The sequence below is a fragment of the Cryptomeria japonica genome, chromosome 1, assembly GCF_030272615.1.
Source record: "Cryptomeria japonica chromosome 1, Sugi_1.0, whole genome shotgun sequence".
NCBI lineage: Eukaryota > Viridiplantae > Streptophyta > Pinopsida > Cupressales > Cupressaceae > Cryptomeria > Cryptomeria japonica.
This window is the reverse complement of record NC_081405.1, coordinates 294796891-294812933: the sequence shown is the minus strand read 5'-3', so window position 1 is coordinate 294812933 and position 16043 is coordinate 294796891. Positions and strand designations below refer to the sequence as shown.

At 36.6% G+C, this 16043-nt stretch overlaps 1 protein-coding gene across 4 annotated transcripts in view; it reads left to right on the top strand.

Moving 5' to 3' along the window:
- Positions 1-15451, top strand: part of LOC131046438 (uncharacterized) — a 104772-nt gene extending 89321 nt beyond the window's left edge. For all 4 annotated transcript variants that reach the window (XM_057980179.2, XM_057980178.2, XM_057980181.2 and 1 more), the window contains 4 exons: positions 14227-14294; positions 14404-14453; positions 14585-14682; positions 14806-15451. In XM_057980179.2, coding sequence (XP_057836162.2) covers positions 14227-14294; positions 14404-14453; positions 14585-14682; positions 14806-14934 — 345 coding nt within the window. In that variant the 3' untranslated portion in view covers positions 14935-15451. The remainder of the gene's footprint in view (positions 1-14226; positions 14295-14403; positions 14454-14584; positions 14683-14805) is intronic.
- Positions 15452-16043: the final 592 nt, after the last annotated feature.

The following is a 16043-nucleotide window of genomic DNA, read 5'->3' as shown; positions in this document are numbered from 1 at the left end:
TTGTCAAAATTAGTCTTTCCTCATAGCGTGCCTGCTTGATGGTCTTCTTGTCTAATGGATCAAATTTGAGGTCCCTGATCCGACATCTTCACATATTTCATTTATGCCTTGGACAAATTCGTGTAAGTTTGATCAACTTGCTTGGACAATTTTCAGTCATATCTTATGTCCTGACTGTGAATGTGCCAATTTATTTTTCTCCCTCTTAGGTTGTCTTAAACCAGGAACTTGAATGTGTCTGACATATTAAGGTTTGTGTCTTGGAACAAATTTGTGTTAGTCTTTATGTCTTGGCATGCTTCATGTCAATTGGCTTGTCCTCGGACTTGGAATATTCTTGGACAATCATCCTTCATTTTTTATGGATCGGAAAAGTTCAGACAGTCACATGTCCTCTTGTCTTTGTCACATTTCAGAAATATAATCAGACAATTTGTCTTGCTCTTTGTCATGTCATCTTGGCAGGCTTTGGAAGTATGATCGGACAAATTGTCTTCCAATTTGTCAGGCCATCTTGTTCTTGGAAAGAAAAATTTCATCCTTTGGATTGTTTGGCATGCTCGAAGGCTTTCCTCTTGGCAGGGCGAAGTTCACATATCCTTGGACAATTTTTTATTTGCTCAAATTTTGTGCTTAGTTTCTTTGGAAAAAATCTTTGGACATGTCTTTTTCCTCAACAAATTTTTGATGACTTTCTTCCTTGGATATGAAATCGCGGAATTTCCACATCTTTGGACAGATTTTGGTTGATGCTTCACTTCAAAATTGGAAGGTTATCACATGTATATCGGATATAAACAATCTTCCTCTTCTTTTGGCAATGATTAAAACTTCCTTGCTGATCATGATAGCAGTAGTTTGACAATGTGAATTTAGATTACTTTTTTTTTGATAGGGCAAAATTTATTCTTCCTCGGGCAAGTCCACTTTCAATTTGCTGTCTAGGACGATCTTGGATGAATTTTATTTTTTGGCAGATTTGAAAGATTTATGAGAAATCTATGTGCAGATTTGAATTCTTTTCCCAAGGTAGATTCAAGGATGATCAATGGTGAACTCAGAATTTTATCAGCAAACCTTGGTGATGGCGAACTTGAACCTTTTGAATGTCCCTTTCAAACCCTTGGACCTGCTTTATTCTTCCTTTTGGAGATGTTCAAGGTAGAATTTTCTCCTTCAAACTGTTATCAATGGCGAATTTAAGGAGAATATCGAACTTATTTTATCCAAACCCTTGATTTTGCTTTATTTCTCATCCAAATTCTTCTGAAAATTTGATAATCTAGTTGGATTTTGGAGCTGCTTCCTCTGAAGAATTTGAATTTTTTTTTTCAAACCCTTGAATTTATTTTACTTCTGCAAAGGTAATATGATAATATGATCAGATTTTGGCATGAATCTAATAATCTTTATGCCTGAGAGTTGTTAACATTGATTTCCAAACCTATAGACATGGCAGATTTTGAAGTTGGATAATCTGATCATGCATTGAAGCTACTAGTTTCTCTCAACTTTGGCGAATTTTGACAGAGTTTTGATGCTTCCTTCTTTGCTATACAAACTTCTTCTTGGCAAACAAAGTATTAATGAATGGGCATCATGTCTTTATAGCTTCTTAGCAATTTCTAGAAGCTTTGTGTTTTATTCTATCTTTAGAAAATTGAAACCCTTTGCCTTCTTCTAGAAGGAAGCTTGGAAGATTCTCAAAAATTAGAAAGTTTTATTGTTTTATCCTCCCTCTAAGAAGTTGGAATTTATCCTTAGAAGCTTCCATCATGTTTTAGAAAGTTTTATTTGTTTTAAATCTCCTTCTAGAAATTCGAATTTGAGAAAGGCATACCACAATTTTTATTTATTTATTTATTTATTTGTGACTTTAATTGCCAAGTCATCTTACTTGCCATTTTTAATTCTCTTGGAATGCCATATCATCTTTTATTGCCAACTAGGAAATTTATATCATTTTTATTCTATGCCATCTTCAAGTGGGCCCTACATTCTTTCTCAAGCTTTGGCGAATTTTGTACATCTTCCTTATGCCATGGTTTTAAAGTGGACTTGGAAAGAATTTCTTGCTTGTGCCATGTTTTTAAAGTGGACTTGGAAATAATTTCTAGCTTGGACATGAGGTGCACTTTAAAAATTGTCAACATTTTTGGTGCATGAATAAGCTTAACCTTAGGCGGGAGTTAAGTAACCCTTGCCATGAGTTAGTTAACTCTCGGTAGGAGTTTAATATTTGTCGGACAATTTTTAAATTGATCCCGCTCAAATTTCTTCCACATTTTAACTGATTGTCTGCCATTCTACCCTTGAACCTTGTTGAACTTGTCTGCCATTTTTATTTCTTCAACTTGGACGAAATTTTCGATGTGCCATTCCACTTGCCTTCTTTTGAATTGGTCAACAGTGTTCATGCCATGTTCATACCTTGCTGGTTCATCTGGACAAAAACCCTAATCTGGAATTCCATTTTGCTTTTTGCACTTGGAGACCTCATTTTTGAAATCAGAGAACATGGGTAGGAATAATTCAGCTTGGGGATCAAAACCCTAATCTCAGAAAAAAGCCAAAATTTTCAAACCCTTGCTTTTTACACTTAGAAGCAAAAATTCTCGAATCTGAAGACATGGGTAGGATCAGAATGACCTAAAGAACAAAACCCTAATCTCAGAAAAAAGCAAAATTTTTGAAGCTCTGCTTTTTATATCTATAGATGAGATTTTCAAATTCTGACAAAATGGGTAGCAATAAAATAGCTCAAAGAACAAAACCCAGATGCCAATTTTAAAAAAGCAGAAAAAAGCAAAAAATTCTAAAAATAGCAGGTTGTCAAAAATGGCTCAAAGCAATTGCGATTTTCGTCCTTCAGACCTTCTGAACACTTTGCCAGCACTCAAATTCAATTTTGAGCATAAATTCTCAATCTGGCTTGGGATGAATTCTCAAAAATTCTAACTCCTCATTGTAAAAACACTGGTGATTAGCAGATGTGACGGCAAAACAAAACCCTAAAAAGCAAAAAAAAAGGGGGGGTCACCATTTGCAATGGGGTGATGTGTGAAATAGGTCACAACAGTTCCCAAGCAACTAAGGATGATATTATGGAGGAAGAATCAGCTGCTACGAGTGAGAGGTATACAAAACTCCTAATTGGTGATCTGCAAATTACTATTGATAAAACTAGTGAAGAGAAGAACTCCTTTGGTGAATACATATATAATCACAATGCTGCTCTATTACTTCTTCATGAAGAGTGCATGTCATCATCTAGAGAATCCATTAAGAGTGACAAGGATAATGCTTCCACAATTGAGAACAAATCAGAAAATTTAATGTGTGGCAACCCATGTTCCTTAGATGAATTTGATCTAAAGCTTTTATCATTGCAAGATTTGAAGGACAAATTTTTAGTCACAAAGGAGAGGATTGTGCAAGTTTTGACAAGGGCAGATGCTTCTCACAAATACGTTGAAGATCTTATTTGAAAAACCCAAATTGAAGAAAGACAAAAGGGAGTTACAAGTGGAGTCACTAGTCCTCAGCTTTGCGCAATCAAAGAGGCCTTAGAACGAATGGAATCAGATTACTTGCAGCTATTAATGGATAGAGATCTGGCTACCAAATTTGCAGAAGACAAGGAAAGAGAGGTGGATGAGTTTTGTCTACAATTGAGTAGGACTCATTACTCATTATACAAGGCTGAAAATCAGACTTCTATTGCAGCAACTCACAAGGAAGATGGGTTCAATCCAAGAACCCAAGAGATCATAAAAATTGTTGAAGGAATCAATACCCATTGCCATAATGAAAGTAAGCATAATGTTTCCACCATTCTCTATTCTGATGAAGTACATTATATTAAGGAAGATCAGAATGACCAGCAAGAAGACCCATTCATGAATTTTGGTGACCAATTTTTCTATGATGCCTCAATATGCCACAATATGCCACAATGAATTAGCTATTATAACGGATTCTAGGGGCAGATTTCAGAATTGTCTTTGTCATGGAACAAAAATGATAAATAATCTCCCTATGTTAGAAGAAGTTGGGCATGAGGAGATTCTCAAGCAAGACAAAGATAGAGAGGACTATGTAAGTTCAAATAGCAGATTGCTGATTGGTATTGATAAACATAAGGAGATTGATATGCTCTATGTAAGTAATCTTGGTAAGAAGCGCCACTTGCTTCAAGAAATAATTGCTATGAATCCTTTTCCTTCAATAGTTTCTTCAGAGAAGTTGGGAGCTGATAGCATGAGGGTGAGTGCTCAATATGGTCATTTTTTCGTATTTGGGAAGTGAGCATGGACAAGTCGTTACCAGCAGATGACAAGAAATGCATAATTGAAGTTGTTAAAAATCAGATTATCAATTTTAATAGTGTTGATACCATTTGTTACAGCAGGCTTGCAAATTGGTTTTCATGTGATAACAGGGTTCTAGATTTTAGTTTTGATAGAGTAGAGCAGCGTAAGCATGATGGGTATACGTCTAGCAGATGTGAGCATCGATCTCTACCCAAAAAAGGGAGTACTTATCAGCTTGATTGCGTTGTGAGGAGTATACATCATTTCTTATTTAGCCTGCAAATTAATGAGTTGTACATGTTTAAGATGCCAAATGGGAAGAGATTGAGTGAGTGGTACAAAGAGAATCATATTTCGTTGTGGTATGAGATGTTCACTTCTTTGGAAGGAAGATTTGCAGCTTGCAGGATTGTCAATTTATATCTTTAAGATGTTTGTTATGTTGGGTTACAGAGAGGAGAAATTAAGAATGAGTTGACTTCTCTAGATAATGTGGGCGATAGACTTCAGACTTGGCCATGGGATCCAAGAAACATATGTAGTTTGGTTTGCTCTTTGTGGATTGTTCAACGGTTAGCAGAATTGGACAAGGATGTTGAGTTCAGTTGTATCATGTAGATACATCACAAGAATGTTGAAACATTTTTCAGATTTGTTTGGGATCCTGGTATTGCTCGAGGACAAGCAATTTCTAAGGAGGGAGGACTGTAATGTCCCCTTTTTGGGACATTAGGAAATCAATTAAATAATTAAGTTTTAAGTTGTTAAAACATAATAACTTTAAAGACAACTTAATTTAATTATTTATGAAAGCATATTTAAGTGACTTTATGTCATCTTCAAATTATAAAATAAAGTCACTTTATTGTTAAAGGGGAATTCCAAAAGACAGGCAAAGGATATGTGAAGTCACAGGAATGTGCTATTTAAGTATATGGAGAGGCTCATTTTGGTATGCTTGGTTTATGTTTGGTTATTGTTCTCTCTTGGAGAATTTTTGGGAAGCTTTGGCTTTTAGCAGGTTTGAGGATGGAAACCCTCGAGCTTGGAGGCAGTGGACGGAAACCCATTGTTTGTTGGAGCTATCACTCAAGTGTCTCACTTTGTGCTCCAAATTCATATTGTTGTTTATCCAATTTGACTGTAAGTTCTGTGGCTACGATTGGATTTTTCTATTGTTGCTCTACTGAAGATTTAAAGCTAATATTCTCAATTAATTTCAGAAATCTCTATTTTAGTTTGAAACTTTGTGATTTTCAGTATAATTTGTTGGATAAATTGAAATCATTTGCATGCAAATTATTTGCTAAAATTTTTGTAGTTCATTTGTTAAAAACTGGAGCAAATGCCAAATATCCATAGGGGATATGATAGACATTGTTGGTCCAAGTCTGAAACATCATCTCCAGCTATTATTCTCAGACCAAAGACATTTTGCCGAGCCGTTATCTAAGCCAAAACGTGTTCATCTTCAGTCAATTGAGGAGGAATTGCAGTGTATGTTAGTGTGGCGCCCTGATTGACATTGTTCCCAACCATTGAAGTTAAGTTGCAGATGTATCTTCAGACTTGCTTCAGGCTTGGAACATCATAAAGACACTGAAATTATTCATTTTCAGACCTTAGAGGGCATATTCAGACTTGGTGCTCAGAAAAGAAAATCTGAGACGACTTTCCAGCACCTAAATCAACCATTTTCAGGGGTGTCCTAAGACTTTATACTCAGAAAACAGACCTGATATTGCATCAAACACGCCATTTTTTGAGTTTACAAGGGTGTCTTCAGACTTATTTATTGCAATCAGATTTATCCTAAGTTTGAAAATCAGGTTTTCTAAGGACAAATTTTCCAGATTTTGATCAAATCTCTCGTATTTTCCAGAATTTATGTTACGTAATGTTGAATTTCTGATTTTTATGAGCTTACAGGTCTGAAAACTATTTGAAGTGAGAACCTGAAATAATTTTGGAAAATTATTTGTGAGGACAAAGTGAGGAACATTGAAGTGCCTTGATGGGGTTCGAATTTCCACTCCATCAAATGATGATCAAATTAACACAACTTTCAAGGACAATGAGTCGCGATGGGGGTCAGATTTCCACTTGAGGGCAGAATTACAAAGGGACAAATCAATTCAAATGAAGATCAATGACAAAGAAGTCCCTATAGGCATCAAATTTTCACCGAGTGGAGGAATGGGCAAAGATAATGTAGATGTTTTAGGACCCGATATGTCCTTATGACAATCAATTTCTCACCGAGATTGAGATAAAGTTTATCCTATTGGTGTTTGATTCAATGTTTGTTTATTTTGCATATCAACACTTCAAAAATTGGAAGAGCATTTCAGGACAAGCATTTCCAAAAGCAAGGACGTGGACTAGATCAAACATGAAGACTTCACCTTGATGGTGAACAAATGATGGATAGCAAGTTCAAAAGATATGCACAAAGGATTTCACATCAAGGAATCTCAAAGCCAAAGAACGTTAAGAAGGAAATAGTTCAAGGAATTCCTTAACATAAGGATGAAATGCAAAGTATCACAAGGAATTCCAAACATTATGAAGAATGTTCAAGGCAAATTGATTAAGTCTACAATGCAAGCGGAGGTGGCATCCTAGTCACCATTCGTTCAAGTTCCAAGTCAGCATTCATTCAAGGAGGGAATAGGTGACATGTGGCGCTACATCAAATATTATTTATCTTACCTACCCTCATCTCTCATTGGTCAATGTAATAGTGGTTGTAACAAACCCTAATTAGGGTTTCTATCTTTTGATCTTGGCCATTGATTGTGAATCAATCTAAGCCATCCATTGTAATGAGGCCTCTATATAAGGCTCAACTTTGTCATTTGTGAAGGTTAATAGTTAGCAGTAGAAAAGTAGAAGATAGTAGTAGTTAGACCATTAGAAGTAAGAATAGAGTAGGAGAAGAAATTGTTGCTAAGGTTTGTAAAAGAATATACTCTTTTCATTTAAGATATGGGGAAATGTGTTGTTCAACAAGTTGCATGGTTTCCAATTCTCATTTGCTTTCATGTTGATTGGATGAATGATTAATGGTGAAATTCGTTTATCCATACCACTAACTTCTTGTTGATTGTAAGTTTGCCTTCTGTGGTCAACTAGAATTGGAATTGAACTTAACTTCAATTATTGCTCGTCCATTGGTATGCATTGCCTTGATGGTATTGATGATGATGGTAGTATTTGAACATCATATATTTACCTTAAAAGATTGCACTAGCTTTGTGGAGTTATTCATTGGTTGGGATGAACCCTTCCTAGTTCAATTCTTCAATCTTCGGTAATTTAATATTTTTTTGTGTTTTTGATTATTAGAGATGGTCTTTCAGAAATAGACAAAAGTTGCAGAAGGGGTTTCTTTAATTTTCAGTACATATTGAAAGAAAACATGGAATTAATCAGCTGAAACAAGAAATTGGATAATTTAGAAGTATACCCGTAGGTGCTTAGCCAATTTATTGAAATTAAAAGATTCAAACCAGCAACATACAAAGTTCTGATTTTTATTCTAAAATCAATTCAGATCTGCTCTTATTTAATAATAAGATGCCCAAACAGTAAGATGGCACCAATAAATGAGCAAGCTGTGTGTTTGGGAAAGAGACTTCCAAACCACAGAAAATTATCAGCAATAACAACAAATAGAAAACCTACAACAAATCTGCCTTGTAAGAAGCCAAATTTGCCCCCAATTTGATTCAATTTGACTTTTGAATGAAGCCAACCAAGTTGCAACAATTCAATTGATCTTTCACAATCTCAAAGCTACTGAATTCTGAAGAATGCACACTCTCCAAAACAGGTCCAAACCCTAGCCGCCCTAGCCAAGTGCTCAGAAGAAATTTCAAATGCTCAATATCCAATTAAAAATGAGGTCTAATTTCATCTTGGCCACCTAAATACCCAAATGGTGCAATTTTAGCTTTTAGGGTTTTAAAAATAATAACTTGCTTTTAGGGTTCCCAACTTAACCCTAAAAGGGACGCTCAACTTAGGAGATAATAAATTCTCACTTAAATAAATTTAAATGATGCACTTTATGATTTTTTTTTAATATTTCATTAAAACATTAGTTGCCTGCGAGAACCACTAAAAAATATGTATCTCCCTCATTATCGCTCAGAAACCGAATCCATCAGAAGCTGAGGCGACAGTTCGCCATGCCAATGAAAATAGGACCATGTCTATTTTTAGCAGTTTTTCCCCTAAAAAATAGGAAATCCTCATATGATGTTAGAAATTGATGAAACGAAGACCAAAACTGAACTCAACACTGAACTAGAACAAATAGATTGACCACTCCTCAAGATACTGCATCACTGACCCCCTTATCCATACCCTGTTAGCCTACAAGGGTCCAAAAATAAGCTAACTTTTCAAACCACTGCCTGTGACTAGGATGGGGACATTACAGTCCGCCCTCCCCGAATTTGCTTGTCCTCAAGAAAACTCAAAGCTGGATGTTGTAAAATAGTATCACTCTCCCATGTAGCATCCTTTGCTGGCAAGTCTTTCTACTTAACCAAATATTCCCTGATGACACGCCTTTGTAGATGACGCTCTCTGAATTCCAAAATGGCCTCAGGTACTAGCACTAACTTTCCCTCATCATCCAAGGGTGGTAAATCTGTGGAAGGAACTGTGTTGTCCCAAAGCCTTCTTGAGGTGCGATACATGAAACACATTATGTACCCTACTGTCTGTCGATAACTCCAACTCATAAGCCACCTCACCAACACGCCTGACAATCATGAATGGTCTATAGTAGCATGGCTTGAGTTTCTCTGCACCCTTCTTCCTCAAGGTGGACTGCCTGTAGGGGTGAAGCATCAGATATACCATATCTCCAATCTCAAATGCTCGCTCAACTCTCTTTTGATCAACATGCTACTTCTGCTGATTCTGAGCCTTATGGATGTTCTCACAAAGAGCTCTCATAAGCCACCTCACCAACACGCCTGACGATCATGAATGGTCCATAGTAGCATGGCTTGAGTTTCTCTGCACCCTTCTTCCTCAGGGTGGACTGCCTATAGGGCTGAAGCATTAGATATACCATATCTCCAATCTCAAATACTCGCTCAACTCTCTTTTGATCAACATACTGCTTCTGCTGATTTTGAGCCTTCTGGATGTTCTCACGAAGAGCTCTCATAATGTCCTAGTTCTCTTGTAACAGATCCCTAGCACTAGGCACTCTGCAATCGCTCAACAATAAATCCAAGAAACTCGGTGCATCATAACCATACAAAGCTCTAAAAGGTGTCATCTGAACAGTCATGTGGTGAGTGGAATTATAACAATACTCGCACAAGTGTAACCACTTCACCCAAGCCTTCTGCTGCCTTGAAATGTAGTTCTGCAGGTATCCTTCCACCGATTTGTTGACAATCTCTGTCTGTCCATCACTCTAGGGGTGGTAAGTGGTACTCGGAGTGAGCTCTGTCCTGCAAAGTTTGAATAACTCCTTCCAGAAGTGACCCATGAACCTGCTGTCCCTATCACTAACAATACTCCAAGGTAAACCATGCAATCTGAATACCTCACGAAAGTAAAGATCAGCCACTTGTGCAGCTGAATAAGTAGTCGTGATCAGGAAGAAATGTGTGCATACTTAGTCAACCGATCAACTACCACAAAGATGTTGTCTCTCCCTTGAGCTTTCGGCAAGCTCGTAATAAAGTCCATAGACACGCATTCCCACTTCCTGTCAGGAATAGGAAGCGACTGAAGTAACCTTGCAGGAAAGCTATGCTCCTTCTTGTTCTGCTGGCAAACAGAACACTCTCTGATGTACTGAAGAACATCAGACTCGAGACCATTCCAAGAGAATCTCTCTCGAACCTGCCTATAGGTCTTAAAGTAATTGGGATGTCCAGCCATAGGTGAATCATGGAAAGCCCTCAATACAATGCACTTCACCTCAGAACCTGGGACTAGAAATATCCTCTCTTTGTAAATGATAATGTCATTCACAAGAGAGTACCTGCTGTCCTGTACTATCCCATCAATAATACCAAAGGCCCATGGATTCTTGGCATACTCTGCTATAATCAAGTGTTTCCAATCCTCGGAAACAGCTGCCATGGAGCTCAAATGGGGACGATGAGATAAGACATCATCAACAACGTTCTGAGTCCCTTTGACATAGTAGATGTCAAAATCATAAGATTGTAACTTGCTGACCCACTTTTGTTGATGCTCATTTAGATTCCGCTGTCCAAGAAAATGCTTCAAGCTATTATGATCAGTTTTGACACAAAACTTGTTGCCAACTAAGTATCGCCTGAACTTAGCCATTGCATGCATGATGGCTAACAGTTCCTTATCATAAATACTATAGCTCCTCTCAGGACCCCTAAGCTTCCTGCTCTTGAAAGCTATAGGATGACGATCCTGCATAATCACTGCACCAATACCCTCTCCACATGCATCACAATGAAGCTCAAAAGGTTTGGTGAAATTTGGTAAAGCTAGAACTAGACATGTAGTCATCAATTGCTTGAACTTCTCAAAACACTCTGTGCTAGAGGTGTCCAAACAAATGCACCCTTTGTCAAATTAGTAAGTGGTGCGGCATGTTGTGAGAAACTACTAACAAACTGACGGTAGAAGGCATATAAACCAATGAATCTCCTGAGTTGAGTCAAGGTCTTAGGCGTAGGCCAATCAACAATGGCACGAACCTTATCAGGATCCATGCGAACTCCCTCTCTGTTGATTATGTGACCCAAATACAAAAGTTTTGCCATTCCCAATGCACACTTGGACTCCTTGGTGTAAAAGGACTCCCTGTCAAGTATGCCTAAAACAGTATCCAAGTGAACCAGGTGCTCCTCCCAAGTTCTACTATAAACCAAAATGTCATCAAAGAAAACTAGAACAAATCTCCTCAACTGAGACTGGAAGACCCTGTTCCTAGTGGACTGAAAGGTGGTTGGTGCATTGGTTAACCCAAAAGGCATAACCAAAAACTCATAGTGTCCACAATGACATCTGAATGCAGTCTTCTCAATAACCTTCTCCCTGAGACTGATCTAATGATAACATGTTCTCGAGTCAATCTTAGAGAAATAACAAGCTCTGTGATGCTCATCGAACAACTCATCAATGCGAGGAATGGGATACCTGTTCTTTATCGTCCTTCTATTTTGCATATGGTAATCAATGCACATTCTAAGTGTGCCATCTTTCTTTTTCACCAAAACAACTGATGAAGCGAAAGGAGACTTAGTCGGCCTTATGTGTCCCATTGCTAGAAGCTCTTTGATACCACTGTGATGAACCCTTTTTGGTTCAATTCTTCAATCTACTGTAATTTAATATTTTTTTGTGTTTTTGATTATTAGAGATGGTCTTTCAAAAATAGACAGAAGTTGCAGAAGCGGTTTCTTTAATTTTCAATTTATATTGAAAGAATACATGGAATTGATCAGCTGAAACAAGAAATTGGAGAATTTAGAAGCATACCCGTAGGTCCTTAGCCAATTTATTGAAATTGAAAGATTCAAACCAGCAACTTACAAAGTTCTGATTTTTATTTATAAAACAATTCAAATCTGCTCTTATTTAATAATAAGACGCCCAAATAGAAGAAGATGGCGCCAATAATGAGCAAGTTGTGTGTTTGGGAAAGAGACTTCCAAACCACAAAAAATTATCAGCAATAACAGCAAATAGAAAACCTACAACAATTCTGCCTTGTAAGAAGCCAAATCTACCCCCAATTTGATTCAATTTGACTTCTGAATGAAGCCAACCAAGTTGCAACAATTCGATTGATCTTTCACAATCTCAAAGCTACAAAATTCTGAAGAATGCACGCTCTCCAAATAGATCCAAACCCTAGCCGCCCTAGCCAAGTACTCAGAAGAAATGTCAAATGCTCAATATCCAATTAAAAATGAGGTCTAATTTCATCTTGGCCGCCTAAATACCCAAATGGTGCGATTTTAGCTTTTAGGGTTCCCAACGTAACCCTAAAAGAGATGCCCAACTTAGGAGATAATAAATTCTCACTTAAATAAATTTAAGTGATGCACTTTATGATTTTTTTTTAATATTTCATTAAAACATTAGTTGCCTGCGAGAACCACTAAAAAATTCATATCTCCCTCATTATCGCTCAGAAACTGAATCCGTTAGAAGCTGAGGCTACAGTTCGCCATGCCAATGAAAATAGGACCATGTCTATTTTTAGCAGTTTTTTCCCTAAAAAATAGGAAATCCTCATATGATGTTAGAAATTGATGAAACGAAGACCAAAACCGAACTCAACACTGAACTAGAACATATAGATTGACCAATCCTCAAGATACTGCATCACTGGCCCTTTTATCCATACCCTGTTAGCCTACAAGGGTCCAAAAATAGGCTAACTCCTCAAACCACTGCCTGTGACTAAGATGGGGACATTACATTGGTGTCAAAGCAAAGTCTAGTAGAATCTCACCAAGTCATTCACTACATCCTACATTCCTAAGATTAGATTAGACTCTCTAAACCCTTTCCTTTTGATCTTTCTTTGTTAGATGAGTTAGTCCCGAGTTCCGACAATGTCCAAGCATCCAAACATTCATGCACAACGTAAGTCCCCTTGTGATTCCAGCATTATTGCATCAAACCATTAAGCTTATCCACGAGTCAAGACCTGACAATAGAAACCTTGGAGTTGTCTCATTTGATTGTGAAGCATAGCATTTGAGGGACTTTGTTCAAGGGAGGACAAGATACCTTGGTATTTTATTCTGTGTTCGATTGTGCATCAATAGACAGGAAATGAGATAACATGTTTTAGTAATGGCATTCTAATGCTAGTGTATGTAATTAGTTGTGGTACTGTAGCCACTAATGTTGGTAGAGAAGAAGCATTTTGAACAAAACTCAAATTGACTATGGGGATCAGCATAGCAGATTGCATAGCTGGGGGTTGAGGATGAGGTAAGGAGTGAGCAGAGGATTTTTGTTTCAGCATTGTTTTATAAGCAATAAAAGCAGGGATTGTTGCATATTGGAGAATCTAGTCCCTTTTTGTTCAACTAGAAGTCTAAAAGATGTATCCAGAGAAGTAAACAAAATGGTGGATGAATTGACAAAAACAGGATATGGTATACTGTATGTGCAACATATAATAGAGGATGGTATTAGGTCATAGTGTTCATACTGATGGCTTGGAAGATCACTTTGGGCTTGGGATCAGACTAGGGAAAGAAACTCTGCACAATTAAAAATAAAAAAAAATATAAGCAATTCCATAATCTCATCGTTTTGATATTGGACAGTATATTCTATTAACTTGCTGAACTTGCTGAAAACTTGTAGACTTGCCCATAGTCTCAGCGGCACTCATTTGTGAGGCTCGATTCATTTTTTGGGACTCAGCTTGGTAATAGGAGAGTTTTGAAATCTTACCAATTCTGAATGCTATGATATCAGTCATCTATAACAATATTGTGTTTTGCACAGTTAATGACATGAATATAAGCAAGGATATGAAAATAATTCTGTGTAGATATTATGAGTACAAAGGCTGTGAAAATTAAGTAGCCATTGCAGCTGCATCTGCATTATGGAACTGTTGTCTACTAGTAATGCATTTAATACCGGTACATTTCTATTAGATGGAAATTGTTGAAATGGAGTGTGGCTGTGGTATATTTTCCTGCGGTAGGCACTGTAAAAATTAGCAATGTCTATTTCTACATATTAGCATCAATAATATCAGATGGTCTAGTCTGGTAAGTATTTGAAATGTATATCTAAAATTACATTTAAAAAATCAAATCTTCTTACTAAATAGTGAGAAGTGACATTCTTATTTTTGGGAGTTTTTGGCTCATATGTCGTGAGATTTTAGCACCTCCTAATTGCCACTCCACAGGTCATTCGATATCCACAGTATGCATTAAACACTATAGAACTTTGCCCTGGCTGGCTTACTTGGCTCAGGTATGAGGATTTAACGGCTCATTTCCGTGAATTGATCTTTTGATCTTCCAATTTGATAACCACATTTTGTTGTTGACGAATCTTTGGATCTAACATGCATTTTTGGCAGATATTCTGCTTTTATTGTCTTGTACCCCATAGGAGCACTAATTGGAGAAAGTGAGTTTATAATGTGCAGTGAATTCTTTGGGCACTATTATTTTGTTAGACCAAATTTACAAGCATTTTCTTTGTATGATTTACTTCTAGGTATGACTTCATAAATTGAAACTCTTTTTTCATTCATGCAGTGCCGGCTATGTATAAAGCACTTCCCTATATAAAGAAGAAAAATATCTATGGCGATGCTTTCAACAAGTTACCATTTAGCTATTATTCATTCATTGTGGTATGGAAAATCACAAATTATATTATACAGTCAATTTTTTTTTTGTATGAATCCAAGGACCAACTTAACTCAAACATGTAATATTAATGCATTCGATTCTTTTCTGGTGATTGACAATTGCAGGCTGTACTGGTATGTTATCCATTTTTATGGCTAAAACTATACATGTATATGTTCAAGCAAAGGAAATCCAAGTTAGGGAAAAGGGGCGAAAGTAAGAAGGCTCTCAGACCCAAAATAAGGGTAGAATAGCTGAGCTCCGAGGTTGTTTTGTCGAAGGTTTGCATTTCTTATGTATGTCAAGTGGACAATAGAGAACTGTGAAAACTCACTTGTAAATACTAAAGAACAATAAAATATGACAAACAATACATTGAATTATATATTATTGTCTATTTGTGAATGAGGTCATATGGTAGGTGTAATTTACCCAATATTTGCAGCCTTCAAGATTGCAAAGATAACAATTTTTATAGGAAATAAACTAATATTATGTTGATATTAATCAAGTGATCTGTGTCTTAAGACATAAAGATGTGCTTGCACTGTCATGGAACAACAAAACCCAAATGTTCAGAACTTACGAAGAACATTTCAGGGTCAAATTATAGGACAAGAGGTTGAATGATTTCAAGCTTGACCAAAGGAAAAGGTTAGGTTTTCATAAGAGATCTAAATAACTGCACCTGTTTAAGTTTTTCTATATTTTGATTGGGTGAACTGACAGAAATTCCTTCACATATTTAATAAGATCATTACGGATTAAAATATATTCCATTTGTATAGTTTATTCCAATAATTTCCATGTCTGTTTTTCTTATTTGCAGTATGAATTGTTATTGGAATTTTATAAGTGTCTTTCAATTACTTTATTTTTCCTTTGACCTAGGAAAAACATGGTAGAAAGTGTTAATGCATGATATTAGAATGGTACACACTAGAATTGATAAATTTTGGTGTTTAAGTGTACTTTTGAACAAGTCTTGACAAGCCTCTTGTATCTCCCTTGCATCCTTGCACTTGGATCTAGATCTCATTCAAAGCGGTGAAATGTGGGATTTTTGAATGAGCCTTTGCAATTCTTTTGCATTCCTTCAATATGCCTCTATCATCCTCTTGGATCTAAATGCATTGAAGGCAATGATAGGTGGATTCATCTCCACTTGTATTTGGATTTTAGTTGAACTTAGAAAGAAAATTTTCCAATCAAGTAGCAAAGACAAGACAATGCTTGGACAACTTCCATTTGTTGTCCTCATATTAGAGGACACATAAGTCAAAAAATGAGTTGAATAACGCAACAATTTTTTATTTCAAATCCCCATTCTAAGGCCCCACCGTTGTGTGATTCTTGCCATGTA